A 19,812-nucleotide genomic window follows, 5' to 3' on the forward strand; every position below is an offset into this window, starting at 1 on the left:
CGCCAGCAAATTCAATTTTCTACTCGACCCGCAACCAACAACATGATGCCTTCTCTCCTTTACCTCCATGCAACAAGGATTTTTGTGTTTTGGACTGGGGTAAGGGTTTGCCTCTATCTCTCTCTGCCATCTCTTTTATCTCCCGAGAATCCCTAAACCCTTCTCTCTCTCTCTCTCTCTCTCTCTCTCTCTCTCTCTCTCTCTCTCTCTCAATTTTTAATATTTGTTAATGTTTTTTTTTGCAGGTTAGGGTTTTGATTGGGATTCGAATGGGTTGTCCTCCCTTCCTCTCTCTCTCTCTGCCTTCTCTTTTTTGTCTCAATAATCCCTACACCCTTTTCCCTCCTTCTCTCGTATTTTATTATTTGTTATTGCAAAAACAGTTTCCATTGTTAGGGTTTTCCCTTCGAATGAGATTCTAATGGGGGGGTTTTTTGTTGCAGGTTGGAGTTTCGATTCACATTTAAATGGGGTTTCCCTCTCAATTGCAAGGTAATTTTACGGCTTTGTCAAAATTCCTTCTCCCTGTGTTCTCTCTGTTGATTGATTAGTAGCAACACCTCTGTTTTTTTTTTTTTTTTTGGGCTTCTTTCTTTTTTGTGGTTTTTCATTTGATAGCGTCACACAAATACCAATTTGTATTTCTTTTATGGGCTTTCCTTTGTTAGACAGCAATCGGTAAGAAGGAGATCAAGAGAGATTATTTCTTTAAATATTTTCATTACAAGATAAGGCACTCATCTTAGTTCAACAGTTCTCAAGTAATAATTAGTTAATTGCAATTGATATGAAATCATCTTAGTGTGATCTTTGATCTCTGGCCATGTTTTTGTTGTCCCTGTTTCCGTATACATATCAAATGTTATCATCATCCCTGGAACTTCTTTTATTTTGTTTGTATGAAGCAAATAAAATATTTTTTAGGTAGTGCTAACCTGTTTGCAATTTCAGCATCTCAGACATGACACTTGTGCTAACCTGTTTGCAATTTCAGCATCTCAGACATGACACTTGTGCTAACCTGTTTGCAATTTCAGCATCTCAGACATGACACTTTCCATTCAGAAACAACACTTACAAGAGTAATTTTCTCCTTTGATTGATGTTTATATATTTTCTTCGCTATCTGTTTGTGATTTAAATTATTTAATCAAATGTCTAGGTCAATTCCGAAATAAACTCTCACATTGGTAGTTCTCCATTATTTTTAGATGCTTCTGCCTTGGAAGTGTTGAAAATTCTCCTGTATTTCCAAAGTGGGTCCCTAGTTTAGACACCTTATAAATTAAGAATTACAACCATGCCAGTTTCTCCTGTGTAAAAAAGTAAAAGCAAATCATACATAATGGTTAAGGTTGCATTTTGATGTGGATCAAATGCCAAAAAAATAAAATAAAATTCAATGAACCTACTTGAGACTTGCCTAAGATTATAATCGTGGAACAAGAACGGAATGAATCTCAAACAAGTTCAGATCCAGTAATCAGTAACGATAATAGGATTGAACATTTGATCCAAATTGCAAGCTGATTGTTCCTTCTCTTGTATCAGTTATTACTTAGAACAAATCAGCTTGTGTAAGCAAGATGTCTGCTTAAACACAACTGATAAATGGATTGAAGAAAGAAAATGACCGCTCTTAAAGTAAATCTCAGAGACAACACCTTCACAGAACTAGATCTGAGTTTACATTTGAAGACAAAGTGAAGAAAAATATTTTGTTTTCACATAATTTCCGCTGTTAAATACCCATTTCAATGAGTAGAAGGTTATGGTGACCTAATTTCCTCATGTTGCTTGCTTCAAGATTGTGGGTTGTCATTGAGTAGAAAGCAGTCATTTCTTTTCATACAAGAAAGAACAATTCGCTACATTTGATTGAGTCTGTAACTTATTGCTACTAATATAAGACGCAAGGGGGGGAAACTTGGAACATTTCAAATGGATTGATGGGGCTTTGGCTATTTCTTATTTTCCATGTATTTAGTGTTCATGTTATTTGTAAATCCATTGACAGGTTTTGCATTTTGGAGATGTAAATAAGTAGCTACGTAAACAATTCCATAAAGCAAGTTTAGAAGGTAACAATAGTTTTGCATGACTGGCATGTCGAATTCTTTGATTTTTTGTAACTAGAGTTTTTCATGTTGATAAGTTGTGGAGATTTTATATGATGAGTGGGCGTGCATGCACTGTCATGGGCAGCCGACCTTGATATTTGATCCAATAGCAGCCCACTTTTTCCACTTTTGAAGAGGCTGCTGTTGGATCAAATATCAAGGGCTGCCGCCCCTTATGCTTGCATGGATGCCCACTCATCATATAATTTCTCTATGTTGTGTAACCAAAGATCTTAGAAATGTATTTTGAACATAGACATGCCCTTTTCTTTGTGATTAAAATATAACCAGTTATTCCTAGGACCGAATTAATGTGAACTCTGTTTTTTTACCTCAATTTATTGTACAAATTTTCTTCGTTGCTTATGGACTCCAACCAATTGCATCGGAGTGGTGCAAAATCACTTCCTATGCCTTTTGCTGGGAAATACTTGCTCTAAAGACTGATTAGTTATTATGATATTCTATATATTATCTAACTAATTTAGGTTTCTACGGAAATTAGTCTCATGTACAGACTTTTAACTTGATTTCACGAAGGGCTGAAATTACTATTTTAAAATTTTCATCGTTTAGCTCTACTCCCAATAAACATGAAGCAATGCAACAAGTTTCAGCAGAGAATCACAAGCTGTTTGAAAATTAGGGGGTTTTAGTTGCTTCTAGCTTCCTAGCACTAAGGGAGAAGGCAGACAAATAGGCTTCATGTTGCATCATTTCAATTCTGCTCAACTGTTATTGTTTCCATGGCTATTGGTATGGGGACTGGTTTGGTTGGCCCTGGGACTCCCGAGACTACATCTTACTCAATATCCGCTATGCACATGCATGCATGTGGTGACTGGTGATCAGAATGGGAATAGGTGCTCCCATGGGTTATGTGCCAAAAAATTACAGATGTGATAGTAGTATTCAGTCGTTGGTCTACAAACAAAAGGTTAAAATAAGTGGCTTAGATTTGTTTTCCTTAAGATCTATTTGCATGTTCAATTATTGCTTTCTTCGCTTCTTTTTTATATTCCCCTACTCTTGAATGCATGTGTGTGTTATGAAAATGCATGAAGTTTGTGCTTTTAGTTTTTCTGTTGTTGATTTTAGATGTGTGGGGTAAATGGTTCTTTTCTCCTATTCCTAATTGTCTAAGATGTGCCTTTTGTAATGATTTCCATATGTACAAATATATGGATTTATTCTTTGTTGGATACTGAACTGATACTAGCAGTAATTTGGGATGAATCCTTTACTTATAGTTGTCTATGTATATTTCTTTCATCCCTTTGTTACGATCGGTACTTGTATCTTGTAGGGGCTAGTTCCATGCACAATTGCACACGGCTGAAGCTATTTCGGACTCCAAATTCCTTGGGCTATTGAAGATTGCTTCCCTTTCTCATGGATCTTGCAAAGGACAATGCTAGTAATGTTCCGATCCTTTTGTATGTTACACATGTCATTTGCTGATATATGTATGCAAAATTTGTTGATCTGAGTATCATATCAATTTGATGCAGGTTGTCACGCCCCGAACCAAATATCTAGGGTCCGGCACACGTGACAGCCGCCGCACGCCCATAGGGTCACCCCCACAAGCATGCAAGGCTTCTTCACAATCAACTATTCTCAACATTCAGAGCAACTAATAAATGCGGAAATTTTAGTCTCAATTAAAGGTCTAATGAAATACATATATAGGTCCATAAGTCTAAATCCAAACAATTCTTATTCGACAACAATCACCTTAATAAAGTAACAAAAGTCTCTAACTGGAATAATGAAAGAAAGCAAGAAATCTCCTAAGCTCCAATCCAAGTGCCTGATCTCAGCAAGTCTACTGCCGCTCCTCTGTATCTGAAAATTGTTAAACCACATAATGAGCTAACAGCCCAGCCGGTTTTCCAAATCCAAGCCAGCTAATAGGAAAACAAAAACAATGCTGGTGCGGAAAGGAAGTAACATGCCATAGAAATTTAGCCAATGCAGAAATTGATAGGAAGTAAGAAAATCGTTTCTACATAAGCTACATAAGAAAAATATATTCTTTTACTAAAAATGGTTCCAACCACTCGGTTATGCAGTTTTCCACTTTGAAATCAATGACAATGAATATATATTTCGAAACACTTGGTTTTGCAGTTTTCCACTTAGAAATCAAATACTAAACAGTCTTCTTTGTGGCCAATTTTCAACATTATTGGCAAGTAGCGTACCCCAAGGCGAACACTCGTTCGCAGGACTCACATGTCCTAAAGCGCGCAATGTAATAATATCAATAGCCAGAGGACTCCCTACTGGCCGCCTGAGATCAACCTTACGGGCAGATAAACTCGACCGGTCAACGTGATCACCTCCAGTGTACTCACCCACTGACAGGTTGGGCACTAGATCCTCACCAGAGATCAACCTTACTGGTGGAACCCATTCCATACCAAGACTGTATACAAATATAGAGAGAAGCAATTTAATGTCTGCAATACCGTGCCATAAATTTTATAAACACTTCAAGCCATAGGGGACTCCCCCCATTCCAATCCATGGAAACCATATCGTAAGCAAAATGCTTTTCAAATTTTTGTTTCATGAATTCAAGTTTTCAAAATCATGTTGTTCATAAGCTTTTTATGTATAGTAATGAAAACATTTCAAGACTAAAGGATACCATGCAAAATGACATTCAACTATTCATAATGACATGCTCAAAAACGGCTAGTGAGAAATCTTCTCCAAAACAAGTTCCAAATGAGAGTAGATATGCAAAAATTGTAATAGAAAGCTTTCAACTTAGCTAAATGTAAATATTTGATAATACATTGACATAGGGTAGGATCACCTACCTTAAATGCTAATCCAGGAATTTCCTTTGCAATGTCAAGACCCACGAAGAAGATCTTCCTCTCGTTGCAAAGACCAAGCAATAGAAGGCTTTTTCCCGGTTGAGAAGGAACGACGACAACCAATTGTGGTCGTGTCAAAGGCGACTACAAGTATGAGATGGAGGGTCCCAAGACAGCAAGCTTCCTCTTGCACTTTGCACCAAAGACGACGCAGAACTTCCAAGGTATTTCAAAACCCCAAGCAAGGAGGCTAAATAATGCAAATGAAGGGTGGATCGGGCCTGAAACAATTAGTAGTAGTGGCTGTTTGTATTGAATTAGAATCCATTGGCATTGAATTTTAGGAGATGTTGTAGATGAGGGCACAAATACAAAGGGTGGTTGTTGACTTGTTGTCATCCAAGGAAGAGGGAAAATTATGCCTTCAAAGAGAACCGATCTAGTCTCTGATATAACCTTCACTAGAGGGAAAAGACCAACAATGGTCTCTCCGCCAAATCCACCCCCTTCCAATAGATGTTAAGAAAGTGACTCATTTTCCATAAAGGCTTGATTTGTAAGAAAGGCAACTGCCTTCATCGACCATGACAACCATTAAATTTGATTAGGCAAATTGCCTTGCTTGCCCATGACTAAAAGGTAAACAATTTTATTGGATTAGGTAACTTGCCTTCCTTGCCCATGGCCAATCGAACACACCAACCCAAATTGCCTTGATTGCCCACCATACTATATTTAGTTAAGAAATTAATTGGGCTATTCTCATGGCAACTAATCATGCCCATCCAAAAAATCAAAGAAGACACCCAATGAATTGGGTCCTTCTCTCTTACTTTCCCTTTTTAAATAAGATTGATAGGGGAGTATCTTCTTTACATTTTCCTTTAAGAACTTCTATTTAGGATCCTACAGTACCTTACTAGTCCAATAATCATCACGGCCTTTAAAAATTAAAACACTTCTAATTCAATTCCTAGTCACTGAAATTGAAATCCCTAATGAGCACACAAAAATCTTGTCCTTACTTTATTTATGTGTAGACACCCCATTTTGACCGTGCCCTAAATCCTCCAAATTTGTGCAAAACCTCATCAAATGAATGAATTAGGGTACCAAACTTCACCCTAGGCTAGGTTAGGGTCTCACCAAGGTCCCCGCAAAATTTCGTCGAGATCCGAGCGCGTTTGCCTAGCGAACGAGCCGAGAGAAGACCGTAGTATAAACCAGAAAGGGGGGTGAATGTATCATGGAATGGGGGTGAGCTTATCCTGTGAGGGGTCGCGGCCTGGGGCAGAAAAGACACGAATGCATTATGCGCCCATCAAAATTTGCGCAACCATCATTTTTTGTAGTGATAATATCAACACCCCTTTATCCTTATAAATATCAGCTTAACCCTTCATTTTACTGAATCAAGAGTTTTAATCAGAGCAAGAGAGAGCTAAGAGAGAAAACCCAAATATCCAAAACCCAAATCCAGTTTGTAAATAGTTGCCATCTCTTAAAGTGTTCGGTTTGAGCTTCCAAATTTCTGAGCTGAGTTTCCAAGTCTCTTATTTCTGAATAGGTTTTTTTAGGAGATTTTATAAGCATGTGACTGCATACTAAAGATTTTTTTTTAGTGTTTTGAAGACTTTTTTGTGATTGTGGAGATTGTTCATATGCTATTAGAGTTTATTACGTGATGAAGGTTTGTCGCTGAATGCTATCAAGGTTTTTGTTTTTGAAAATTTCAAAGGGGACATTAGATATAGTCACATGTTTTGTTTTGATGGTTAATTGATGCATGTAGTTACTGTCCTTATAGGTTTGTACATACTCTGGTCATGATTCATCTTTGCTTTTAGGTACATAGCTGTTGTCCCAAAAGTTGCATGCTGATGGTTATTGTATAGGACTCCTTGGACTTATATTTTGAGATTGTACAGCTCTGTTTGATATTTTCATTTATGATAGCTGACTTGATTCACAAAGTTTCATAGGTTTGGTTGTAGATTGTTTGAGAAAATTTATTGAAATGTAGTAAGGCCTTCAGATACTTAGTTGATTTTAAAAGAAATTCTCGCAAATGAAGTAATCCTTAATATGTTCTTATTTTTCTATCGTTTCATATTTTTTTACTCAAATTGTATTGAGGTTTAATTCTGTTTGTGCTGTGGTCTACCTCATAAATTGAATTTGTGTTGTGTTAGGATAAAAAAAATAGAATAATGATGGTATGTTTAGGATTAAAAATTGATAATTGAGTATTCTTTTCATATTAGGGGTTTAAGATATCTCTTACTTTTTGATTTATTGTCTTTGTAGTGTCCAGTTCAGAAGTTGAATAGGTGGTTTTTTTTTAAGATCAAAGCTATTTTATGGATTTTCAATGATACTATTGTTTTAAATCTTTAGCTCTTTATGAGTATTTCCAAACGAACATAGAAGAGATATTCGATGGATTCTTAGGTTCATAATAATACATAAGCTTGATGTATACATTTGGAAAAAGAAAAATGGAATTTCTTGCTTCATGTATAATCCATTTAAATTCCTCAGAATCAGTTTTAATCTGGTCATGATGAAGTAGTGCTTCTCGCAATTTTTTTTATACCATAGGTTTCCTTTGTTGGGAGTTCACATTTTTTTTTTTTTTGCGAAGAAGCCTTCTAATTTTCTTATGTGATAAAAATTCCTCTGGTTTGACAATGTCCATGTATTGACAAGACATAAGTTACTTTGATTGTAGCCAAAGTAATATTAGAGTCACTTTTAGCAAGAGTAATTGTGTAGGTTTTGTTTTTTTTTATCATGAGTTTAAGCTTCAAGTAGCTTGGGAATCCATATATTATGTAGCTCATTTCTGGATGACTCTTCATTGCTAAACTCTATGGACCTTCTTATCATATGATTATTTCACATCAGAGAGTTGAATAAGGTATAGAAATGTGGATAGTTTCCAATGGTAAAACAGCCCCCACATGAATGCACATGAATGGAATTTGGTAGAGGTAAATAACATTGTTTTTTGTCTATTTTCATGGAACAATGTATATCTCATGGAACAGTAGTATGAATTATTCTAAAATTGTGTAGTGCTTTTTCGCATGCATCAATTAGAGTTTAAAAAAATCAGGTTGTTTATGAGATAAGAAAAGAAATGCAAGTAAATCATGGTCTGAAAATTATTTTGCATGCCATGAACTTCTAAGAAATTCTTTTCTTGGTCGATCAACAGCTCTGGCAATTTAAGACACTTGTTTTGTTCTAAGGTTGTAGTCTAGATCATAGAAAGTTGAAGCACACACACACACACACACACACACACACACACACACACACACACACACACATATATATATATATATATATATATATATATATATATATATATATATATGTGCATAGGTTTACTCATCATGTGTTGGTTAGATTGCATATTATTTTCAAAAGAATAGCCTTACATATCAATTTAGATTATCATGTAGCTGGGCCATTTGAGTTGGTATGGGCATGAGCTGCCAAATGGGGATTTATATTGAATGGAGTGTAAAAGTTCTTTCTCAGCTAAGTAAGTAAAGAAAAATTAAGTTAGATTTTGCTTTATTGGTGTTGTAGCTTTTAAATAAGGAATTCATTGATTAGAGTAAATTGAGTATTTGAAAAATTATGTCATGTCTGTATAAATCAAAACTGAATGATACTGACATAATGGATCTTTAAATCAATAGGTTTAGGTTTGTATGTAATCATTTGTATTGAGTAGAAAGGTTTTAACAGGTCCAATTAATTATAATGTTTGTTGATGTATAGTTTATTGGATTTTCCATGTTTTCTTGTAATTTATGTGTACAAGATCATTCCATAAATAAACATTTGAATCAACCAAAAGTCAAATCTTTTGTATGGTGTTACTTTTGTCTTGCTTTATGCTGGCAATCATGCCAGTCCTCGAGGAGCAGATATTAATGTCCCAATGTTCCAATATGAAAGTGACCTAAGCCTATCATTAGGGGACTTGCTCAGTTCAAGTAGCACTCCCCTTTTTCATTTAAAAGACTTGCCCAGTCTTTTAGATATATATCCCTCAAGATATTAAGAGCCTTATCATTGCCAGGGCAACGAAATAGTCATCTGGAGCCCCCATTTAGGGAGACAAGTTATGTCTCGTGTAAACAAAGTCACAACCTTTTAGAGAGACATGCTTTGTCTCGTAGAAAAACTTACCCTCAAGGAGACAAGCTATGTCTCATGCAGAGAAAGTTGTATCCTTTAGAGACAAGTTTTGTCTCATTAGTGAGTCCATCCGTAGGAGACATGCCATGTCTCGTTAGCACCTCTCTTAGAGTCACTAGTTTGAGAGTCAGTCCATTAGCATAAGAGTTTGTCCTTAGTCTGAAAGTCTTTTCCATTAGCATAGGAGTCTGTCTTTAGCTAGAGAGTCAGTCCTTCTTTCAGGGGTCTGTCCTATCATCATATGGGTTAGGATTCTGTCCAACCTCTCATCAAGTCATGTGATTTTATCCAATCCTTACAAGGCATAGGATGCTGTCCAACCCTTGCAGAGTTGTGATTTTGTCTAATTCTCCCGCAAAGCATAGGATTCTGTCCAACCTTTGCGAGATATCAGTAGTCTGTCTTACCCTTATGATGATAGAATTCTGTCCTCTTGAGTCAAAAACATTTGAAAACATCAAAATATTTCAAAAATCTCAAAATCTTGAGTGTAGTTAGGAAAGTCTGTTCCGAACTACGTTGGCTTGATCCTCTTTCATGAGGTACGTAGTGCAGCTTGGGATCTTTATCCCAGGTCTAGCCAAACCTTTAAAAATAAACATTTCAAACCTTCCAAAAATACAAAAAATCCTCAAAATCTTTTCAAAAAGATCTTCCCCTAGAGTTAGGAGTCTGTCCTAGATATTTTGGGTGTTTTAGAGTTAGGAGTCTATCCTGATCGTGTTGATATGCTGTGTCTTGTCGTGTGAGTGTCCCTAGAGTTAGGAGGCTTCAAGTCGTGGTCGGTTAGATACTTAGTCGAGCCGATAGCTAGACCAGGATGCATTTAGTTAGCCCATGGTTTTCTTTAAGAGACACAGCCTAGTTACAAATAGGATATAGGAACCACCTGCATTAGCTTAAGACTAACCAACATACATTAGTTAGGGCATATAGGGAGTCCTAAAAATTACAATTCACTTGAATTTAAAGAATCGCATAAGAAGCTTTAAAAATTAGTCAGGTCTAGTTGATCGAGTCTAGGATAACGGTCTTAGATGGTTAGGCATCATAGTTTAGAATAGGTCATCGAACTACGTTGATTCTGATTCTTCCCGAGGCTGTGATACGTAGAGCATCCGGGATGGATGGCCATCCTGGTCCTAGTCAAGTATTGCATTAGAGTCTTAGGATTCATCGTGTCGAGTTGTGTGTCGAGTCAAGTTGTGATGGGTGTTTTGTTGTGTTTTCTTACTTTCTTGTGCAGACCTTATACCTTTAGCTGTAGCATGAATGCGTTTGCACACCAAAACTTAGACATCATTTAGGTATGACACTCATAACCTAGTTATTCTTAGGTGATACTTATTTCATTTCTTTTTATGTGTGCTTATTAATTATCTCCGAGACATGCATGATTAGGTAGACGTCTCTTGGAGATATATGTTCCCATTTCATATGACTTTTGCTCAAAACTCTTCAAAATTAATAAATAAATGGCATAAGAGACCAGGTGTTTGAACTTGGGCGGATGAGGTGCTCTTCGGACCTTTCAAATTCGGAACCAGGCACGAACCTTCTTTTATATCTCTGGTTATCCATTGCAACAGAGCATAGTATGGGATCCAGGGCCCACTTCCTTGGATGACGACTCTTCTTTGTTTAAGGTACATCTCGAATCCGGACAAGTCCCCGAATCGAGAGGTATCTCACTTTATATCGTCACTCATGCTGTGAGAGGCATCTTTTTTTCGAGAGTTCCTTGGTAGAGCTCTCCTTCACTTGGATGATCTAGAGACTTTCTGGTGGCTCGTCCCCCGCCTCTCTCGGATCGGAGTCCACATTATGGCATTTGTTTAAAAGCATAGCTACTTTTAGTAAAACATCGAATACCTGATTTTGATAATGACAACCTACTGAAAAAAACTAACACTTTTAAAATTACCCTATTCTAGAAGCATGAGTTTTCGTAGGGACACTCATTTCCAAGCAAATATTCCTAATTTCGATTTTAGTAACAACACTCGTTCCAATGAAATTAATCATAAGTCCATTTGATAATAACACCCATTACAAGTAGTTAAAACATGTTCTGTCATTAGGGCCGGGTGTTACACAGGTGCTTTGGAAATTCATTCTAGCCAGGACTATTACCCTACAAACATTGAGAAGAATGAGGAAAGGCCTGTGCCCCAATTGTTATATTACGTGTCTATGAACGAATGCAGGCAATGAGGGACGAGAGCAAGGTCAGGTGCAAGCCATATTACAATCAATGGGAATTGTACAGGTTGTTGTTTGAAAACATAAATATGTATTTTTTATTTTCTTGATAACTTTTGGTTCTCATTTTCAATTGAACTCATTCTAAAAACACACTACTTTGTTTCGGTGCTTAGGATTTGTTAATTGGTGTTTATTCACTAATTGTATTACACTAGTTATTTTCAATTGAACTCTAAAAATACTTCATGCATCATATTTTTTATTTTTTTTTTGGAATTTTAAAGGGTGTTGAGTGTATGGACATGGCTACAGTTGATTTTTTAGTTTAATATTGAGCGTATGTAATGAGTGGATATTTTTGTAAGTTTTTTTTTTCAATTTTAATATTGAATGTGTTATGAATGGATAATTATGTAAGTTTTGATATATATTGTATATTGTACACATGTAGTAAAATAAAATTTACAAAAAAATAATCTTAAAACTGATTATTAGCTGCCCAATTAATTTGGTCTAAGAAAGAACATATATACGGTGAAAATAGTATTCGCGACCCAATTACTTTGGTCCCTAATAGAACATGTATACGTTGAAGATAGTATTGATGATCAAATTAAGTTAGTCGCTAAAAAGATCTAATGATTAATAGCGACACAATATGTTGGTTGCTAACAAGTTTTAGCGTCGCGAATTTATTCTCATCGCTAATAATCACTATTAGCAACCAACATATTTCATCTCTATAAATAAATTAGCGACCGCTCCGACCGTCGCTAATGCTTAATTTGGTTGTCTTTTTTGGTTGCCTACAAACCTTTAGCTACAATTGTATGATATCATTAGCAACGGTTTGATGGGTCGCTAATGGGTAACATTTAGCAACTCTCATATTAATTTGGGTCGCTAAAGACTATTAGCGACGATCGAATTAGCGACCATGCAGCGACAAAAAAAAATGGTCGCTATTACTATTATCGACAGTATTTTTAGTATTAGCGACCCAATTTAGTGGGTCGCTAATACCAATGTTTCTTGTAGTGATGCCCTGAGCTCTGATACCATTTGTAGGGAATCTAACTGGGTAGAACTCACCCCTAAAAGCTAGCCATTAGAGGGAGGGTGCCCATTCCCTTATAACCCATCCTCATCCAAGTCACTTATCCGATGTGGGACTATTTGCTTTTACGTGGAACCCCAACCTAAGCATATGCTAGGATTAATGGAAACCAACTAATATTAGTAGGGATCTTCTTTGATTTTTGGGTATCAAATATTGGGTATCAACTTTCTTGGATGACGACTCTTCTTTGTTTAAGGTACATCTCGAATCCGAGCTAATTCCCGAATCGAGAGGTATCTCACTTTATATCGCCACTCATGCTGTGAGAGGCAACTTTTTTTCGAGAGTTATTTGGTAGAGCTCTCCTTCACGTGGATGATCTAGATACTTTCTGGGGGCTCGTCCCCCGCCTCTCTCGGATCGGGGTCCACATTAAGGCATTTGTTTAAAAGCATAGCTACTTTTAGTAAAACATCAATACCTGATTTTGATAATGACACCCTACTAAAAAAAAACTAACACTTTTAAAATTACCATATTCTATTCTAGAGGCATGAGTTTTCGTAGGGACACTCATTTCCAAGCAAATAATCCTAATTTTGATTTTAGTAACAACACTCATTCCAATGAAATTAATCATAAGTCCATTTGATAATAACGCCCATTACAAGTAGTTAAAACATGTTCTGTCATTGGGGCTGGGTGTTACACAGGTGCTATGGAAATTCATTCTAGCCAGGACTATTACCCTACAAATATTGAGAAGAATGAGGAAAGGCATGTGCCCCAATTGTTATATTCCGTGTCTATGAACGAATGCAGGCAATGAGGGACGAGATGCAAGGTCAGGTGCAAGCCATATTACAATCAATGGGAATTGTACAGGTTGTTTGAAAACATAAATATATATTTTTTATTTTCTTGATAACTCGTGGTTCTCATTTTCAATTGAACTCATTCTAAAAATACACTACTTTGTTTCAGTGCCTAGGATTTGTTAATTGGTGTTTATTCACTAACCACTCATTTTCAATTGAACTCTAAAAATACTTCATTCATCATTTTTTTTTTTTTTTTTTTTGGAATTTTAAAGGGTGTTGGGTGTATGGACATGGCTACAATTGATTCTTTAGTTTAATATTGAGCGTATGTAATGAGTGGATATTTTTGTAAGTTTTTTTATTTATGTCATTTCAATTTTAATATTGAATGTGTGTTATGACTGGATATTTATGTAAGTTTTGATATATATATATATTGTATAGGTGCAGAAACGGTGCAGGATAGTAAAATAAAATTTACAAAAAAAAAAATCTTAAAATTGATAATTAGCTGCCCAATTAATTTGGTCTCAGAAAGAACATATATACGGTAAAAATAGTATTCGCGACCCAATTACTTTGGTCCCTAATAGAACATGTATACGTTGAAGATAGTATTTGCGATCAAATTAAGTTAGTCGCTAAAAAGATCTAATGATTAATAGCGACGCAATATGTTGGTTGCTAACAGAGTTTTAGCGTCGGGAATTTATTCTCATCGCTAATAATCACTATTAGCAACCAACATATTTCATCGCTATAAATATATTAGCGACCGCTCCGACCGTCGCTAATGCTTAATTTGGTTGTCTTTTTTGGTTGCCTACAAACCTTTAGCTACAATTGTATGATGTCATTAGCAACGGTTTGATGGGTCGCTAATGGGTAACATTTAGCAATTCTCATATTAATTTGGGTTGCTAAAGACTATTAGCGACGATCGAATTAGCGACCACGCAGCGACCAAAAAAAATGGTCGCTATTACTATTAGCGACGGTATTTTTATACCAATATTTTTTGTAGTGATGCCCTGAGCTCTGATACCATTTGTAGGGAATCTAACTGGGTAGAACTCACCTAAAAGCTAGCCATTAGAGGGAGGGTGCCCATTCCCTTATAACCCATCCTCATCCAAGTCACTTATCCGATGTGGGACTATTTGCTTTTGCGTGGAACCCCAACATAAGCATATGCTAGGATTAATGGAAACCAACTAATATTAGTAGGGATCTTCTTTGATTTTTGGGTATCAAATATTGGAAAATGTTTAAAATAAAGAGCCGTAGTTGGAATGTAGATATCATCACCAACAAGCTTTTATTGTTGAATAGGCTAAAGTAAATAAACTGGCCGATCTCCTCAGAGTGTCTATATCAGTAGACAACCTTCTAAGTAAACTAGGCTCTTCTTCCCCTTCTTTCTCTGGTTACTATAGTTTACTCAACAGACACGCAGTAGAGATGGCTAGGGAGAGCAAGATACTCATATTAGGAGCAAGTGGGCATGTAGGACAATACATGGTGAAGGCCAGTGTGTCCTTGGGACATCTTACATATGTATATACTAGACCCATCACGGCCACTACCAACTCTGAAAAGCTCGAATTGTTCAAGGAATTCAAATCCATGGGGGTGGAGTTTTTTGAGGTAACTAACTCCAATAGAATAATCTTGTCTTTTTAACATTAAAAAAGAAATTAATAACTATGCTAAGCACATTTATGAAGTTCGGATTCTGGGATAATTCTACGATGCAAATGTCTGAAGAATTCATAAAATGCCGTGGAAAGTGTTTGGGAAAATTTATAAAAAATGCATGTTATTTTTTTTTTTCTGTTGAAAGTACTTTACTAAGAATAAATGAATATATCTTATAAGACGAACATAGATTTCGTCGTAGTTACAAAGTTAGTTCCAAGACCTTTTCTATTTAAACACATATGTATTTACTATACATGTACTAATTTTTCTGAGTGAGAGGCAATAAGAAGTGTGGAATAATTCGTCAAATTTGTTAGTTAAATTTTCGAATAAATTCCATTTCTAAATTATTGTAATATTCTTTATATTGGGATTTTTTAAACTTTGGTTACATGAATGGGTTCTCTAATTAAGGCAGTGAGTTCCACTTTTATTATAATATTTTTACAATAATTTTGAATTACTCATGAGATTTACAAACAATATATGAAAAATTGATGAGTTATTTGTCTACTTTCAGAGGGCGAGCCTTAGCGCAGCGGTAAGGTTGCTCCATTGTTAGGGGTGTTCATTATTCGGTTAAAACCGAATAACCAAACCGAACATAAGGTGTAAAATGGCGGGGCCCATATGCATGGGTTGAGCTACATGATGGTGGCCCCCATCCATGCTAGACATGGTTATAAATGGTTGGGCCCCACCCCATCTTAGCATCGTAGTGGAAAATAGAAACGAAAAATGGATGATAGAGAGGTAAAAGAGGGGTGAAAAAGGTTATTTCTAGTGGAAAAGGTTTAATGCTAAAAAAATTTCTCTGAGGCTCCGTTCCTTTCGACGTAAAAATGGACGTACCTCGAAAGGAGTTTACATCGAAAAGGAACGGGCCCTCAAAGAAAACAAATGACAATGGAAAGAAAGGTTAGTGCATGTTATAAATGCTTTACTACAGATGGATAATATTTCCATCACCTTTTCCTATATTTCCACGTCTCTTGTTTGTCCTTTCCTAAAAATGAACATCTTTTAACCTTACACGAAAAAACTTTATTTCCAGTCCAGGAAGACAAATAAAAGGAGACGTAAATATCACTTAAGTATGCTCTGTTTGGTTGCCAGTAAAAATTTTATCCTAGGAGCTTTTTAATGTTTATGCTCCGTTTGGTCGCTAGGAAATTTTTTATCTAAGGAGCTTTTTAATCGCAGCAGTGAAGTCAACGGGATTTGCTAGGCTTTTTTTTCCCTACAATTCCTAAAATTCCTGCCAAAATTTAGGGGTGTCATTACCAAATATGGGGATGGAGGAGAGAGGGAAGAGAGAGAAAGAGAGAGGACATTATTCCCTAGGAAAGAAAAAGAGGGGACAAGGAGTCCAGACCCTCTAGCAAACCCGGTCTAGACCCTCTAGCAAACCCGCTCTAGATGGGAGCTTTGACCTCATTTCTCTCGCCAAGGAAGCTCCTAAAAGAGTGTGAAGGATGGTTAAGTTCATTTGATTGTTAAATTAGGATCTCTCCACTTCAATATCCTTCTGAATTATTTTGGATTTCTTACGAGAGTGACAAATATCCTACAAGGGATAGTCAAATTCTAATTTAATTTGGGTAATCAAAATTTTAAAGTTTAAAATGAGGAATAAAAATGGTGATTTTCAAGATTATTTCAATTATTCAGAGAATTTTGTAGCTATGATGCTACGAGATTGACGGTCTTAGTCAACGATGTCATAGATGGCTTGGTGGGTGTTGTGCTTAATTTCATGGTTAAAAAAAAGGTCAAAATTATGATCTATTTTAAGAGATTGTTTCATTTCCGGCATGACTAAGTATTTTTTTGTGAAGGACTGAGATTAAAAAACATGTTTTCAGTTAAATTAATCTCAGCCATCCACCAAAAAGTGAACCAGCTGATTTGGGGTGATAAACTTGGTCGTGACGAGGTGAAAAAGCCTCCCATTTTAAAAGCATTGAAAATTTCTAATTAGAATTGTGAGTGAGTCTAGCCAATCTTCTTCTTGTCTAATATTTTTCTTTTCTAATTTAATTCTTTTGCACCCAATTATTAAAACTAATGTTTTTTGCAAACTAGGGAGATTTGGATGAAGACGACAAGCTCGTCTCTGCGATTAAACAAGTAGATGTGGTGATCTCTACACTTGGAGTTCCTCTACATGAAAAACAGACCAAAATCATAGACGCCATTAAAAAGGCTGGTAACATCAAGGTATTTGATCAGCCCTCTCTCTCTCTCTCTCTATGTACTGTTATGAGTGTGTTAAATATTTATGCCTTAAAATTTTCATTTATGTTGCTCTATAGAGGTTTTTCCCATCGGATTTCGGGAATGAACTGGATAGGATTACTACGCTCCCTCCATATCAAGCTCTCCTTGATACCAAGAAGAAGATAAGAAGGGCTACAGAAGCATCAGGAATCCCATACACCATTGTCTCTGCAAGCTCCTATGGTGTATACTTTGTCGATTATTTGCTTCATCCGAATGAGCAAAGGGAAGAAGTCATTGTCTATGGCAATGGCGAAACCAAAGGTACTTAATACAGACCTCTCAACTGTTGGATATTTTCAAAATATTTTATTTGTTTAGAATAGGAAAATAAGTTCTTTCAAAGAGACTTCTTTTTTGTGAAATGGTATTTCCATTCAAAAGACACTTGTGGTATGAAAATGTGTTATTTTAACTGAAAAGGTATTTTCATTTGAAAGGGTGCCTTCATGTCTTTTTATCTTCTATAAAAGATGGCTTAGGGTCTCATTTTGAAATGATTCGTCTCCTCTTTAACTCTTCTCTTTTTCACTAAATACGGACATAGTGGTGGTGGGGTGCAACCCATGTTCTTGGCGTAGGTATTGTATCCTCGCGACTTATTTCCATGTAGCCACCTGCCTTGCCTACCTCTCATTTCTAACGCTCTTTGTGTTTCTTACTTTGATTATTTGTTTCTCCACCATTTGATTGTTCACCATACCGATTTGTCCCACCATAAACTACGCCTATTTAGGCTTCAATCTTACCATAAACATGGAAAGAGGTGTGTTTTCAAATTGCCATTCATGGTTTCTATTAATTTTTGAAATTTATATGTAGCCTTGTGGTTAGTTCTTCACACATTGGCAGTTGCATAGCTTGATTCTCCCTCATTAGTAAGGCTTAATGGAACATAAATTTTCATGTTCAGCTGTGTTGAATTATGAGAAAGACATCGCCGCTTACACAATTATGGCAGCAACAGATCCTAGGGTTTGCAATCGTCTTATCATCTATAGGCCACCAGGAAACATCATCTCTCAGCTTGAATTGATTGCATCTTGGGAGAATAAGACTGAAAGGACTCTGAAGAAGATCCATATCCCCGAAGAAGAAATTGTGAAGCTCTCAGAGTGTAAGAGTATCACAAATTTTTTTGATTTATTTTTTGGCAGTCTGATAGAATTAATTTTTTATGCATTTTTAATGCTTTATATGTTTACATTTAAGGGCCAATGTTTTGAGTTTATTCTTTTCATGGATATAGAGAGAGAGAGAGAGAGAGAGAGAGAGAGAGAGAGAGAGAGAGAGAGAGAGAGAGAGAGAGAGAGATTTCTCTCTTGGTGTGTTGATGGGGAAAATCTTCACTCCTATCTCGCTTTCTCCTCTATACACTTTTTTACAATATCTTGATCTTTCTCTGTTTTCAAAGCAATTGCAAGAGATTTTCATTTGGGCAAATTGTTTAATATCGATCGTGTTTGCTAGGTTTGATCTGGGGCATGCCGAGTAGTCCTATTATAATCCTTGTATTTTATTATCTCGTACTTGAAGATCATGTTCTTGCTTCTAGATGTAGGCATCTTGGTATAACCACGTAAAATCTCCGTGTGTATCTTGTGGCTTGTTTCATTTTAATATTCCATTTAATTGTACACAATCAGATTAGGGCCCGTTTGGATGCCGAGAAGATTTTGATTTGGATTTGGAATTGAGTTTTAAATAAAAAATGAACAGATCCGCCAGCTCATGTTGAGGGTGACAGAGAGGGAAAGGGGTACTTCCTATTGAAGAGGAGAGGTTGAGGAGCAAAGAGGGTGAATGAAACTGCCAGATCTGTGGATTTCCAATTACTTATTTTCACAGCATATTTGGAAATCTGATTTTTTTCACTGTCAGTCGCTGAATTGGAAATCCAAGAATTTGATCCGGATCCAAATCACAATGCAAAAATGTGATAAATTCAAATCAAAATCTTCTCGGCCTCCAAACGGGCCCTTAAATTATTCCCAAACCCAAACTTTGTAACTATGCTCCAAGTTTGTAAAAGTTTAAAAGAAATAAGTGTGCCAATACCAAAATGGAGGAGATACAAATATCAGTCTGGTTCGATATTTATTACTACGTTTACTAATTAATTGTCTTTCTCCCAATGCAGCTCTTCCACATCCTGACAACATAACACCAGCTATCCTTCACAGCATATTTATCAAGGGTGATCAAATGAACTTTGAACTGGAGGAAAATGATTTGGAAGCTTCAAAGCTATATCCAGATTACGAATACACTCCAATTGATCGTTACCTCGATATCTGCCTCGTCAATCCCCCTAAGCCTAAGCTCGCATCGTTTGTATGAAGAGAGCCATATCATCTGTTTCATGGGAAACGTTCCTCTATCCGCACATATAAGCCCTTACGTAAATAACAACATTCCTCGGAGTTTGTATTATTGTAGGGCCAGAAATAAAGTTTAGTCTAAGTTTATATGACTGATATTGGCACTCAATATGTGAGATGGATACATGATCGGTATAAAGAAATGTAATTGTTGTGCTTAATTATAAAAAAAACGAATAGGGTTTCACTTAAAAA

General features: G+C 36.2%; 1 protein-coding gene and 1 long non-coding RNA gene across 4 annotated transcripts; both read left to right on the top strand.

Annotated features, from left to right (window-relative positions):
• Positions 1 to 13,422, top strand: LOC143887369 (uncharacterized). Of its 3 annotated transcripts, none has more exons than XR_013254142.1 (5): positions 1 to 99; positions 444 to 492; positions 995 to 1,082; positions 3,427 to 3,537; positions 13,148 to 13,422. It is a non-coding gene; the product is annotated as an uncharacterized LOC143887369 (long non-coding RNA). The 3 variants fall into 3 exon arrangements; XR_013254143.1 differs by having other exon boundaries at positions 1,038 to 1,082; XR_013254141.1 differs by lacking the exon at positions 1 to 99 and having other exon boundaries at positions 327 to 492; positions 1,038 to 1,082.
• A 1,200-nt stretch (positions 13,423 to 14,622) lies between these two features.
• On the top strand, positions 14,623 to 19,812 carry LOC143887370 (isoeugenol synthase 1-like). The gene is made up of 5 exons (XM_077391468.1): positions 14,623 to 14,902; positions 17,042 to 17,176; positions 17,272 to 17,500; positions 18,150 to 18,353; positions 19,377 to 19,812. The coding sequence occupies exons 1-5, from the start codon at positions 14,717 to 14,719 to the stop codon at positions 19,574 to 19,576; spliced, it is 954 nt and encodes a 317-aa protein (XP_077247583.1). The 5' UTR covers positions 14,623 to 14,716; the 3' UTR covers positions 19,577 to 19,812.

This window comes from Tasmannia lanceolata, unplaced genomic scaffold (genome assembly GCF_043159265.1).
Source record: "Tasmannia lanceolata isolate RefF3 unplaced genomic scaffold, GAP_Taslan_0.1 ptg000012l, whole genome shotgun sequence".
NCBI lineage: Eukaryota > Viridiplantae > Streptophyta > Magnoliopsida > Canellales > Winteraceae > Tasmannia > Tasmannia lanceolata.

Excerpts from the sequence above, each read along its gene's own strand:
- LOC143887370 (XM_077391468.1), top strand. The coding sequence starts at position 14,717 with ATGGCTAGGGAGAGCAAGATACTCATATTAGGAGCAAGTGGGCATGTA. Across the intron at positions 17,177-17,271 it reads AAAAGGCTGGTAACATCAAG|AGGTTTTTCCCATCGGATTT; the intron begins GTATTTGATCAG and ends GTTGCTCTATAG. Across the intron at positions 17,501-18,149 it reads TGGCAATGGCGAAACCAAAG|CTGTGTTGAATTATGAGAAA; the intron begins GTACTTAATACA and ends TTTCATGTTCAG.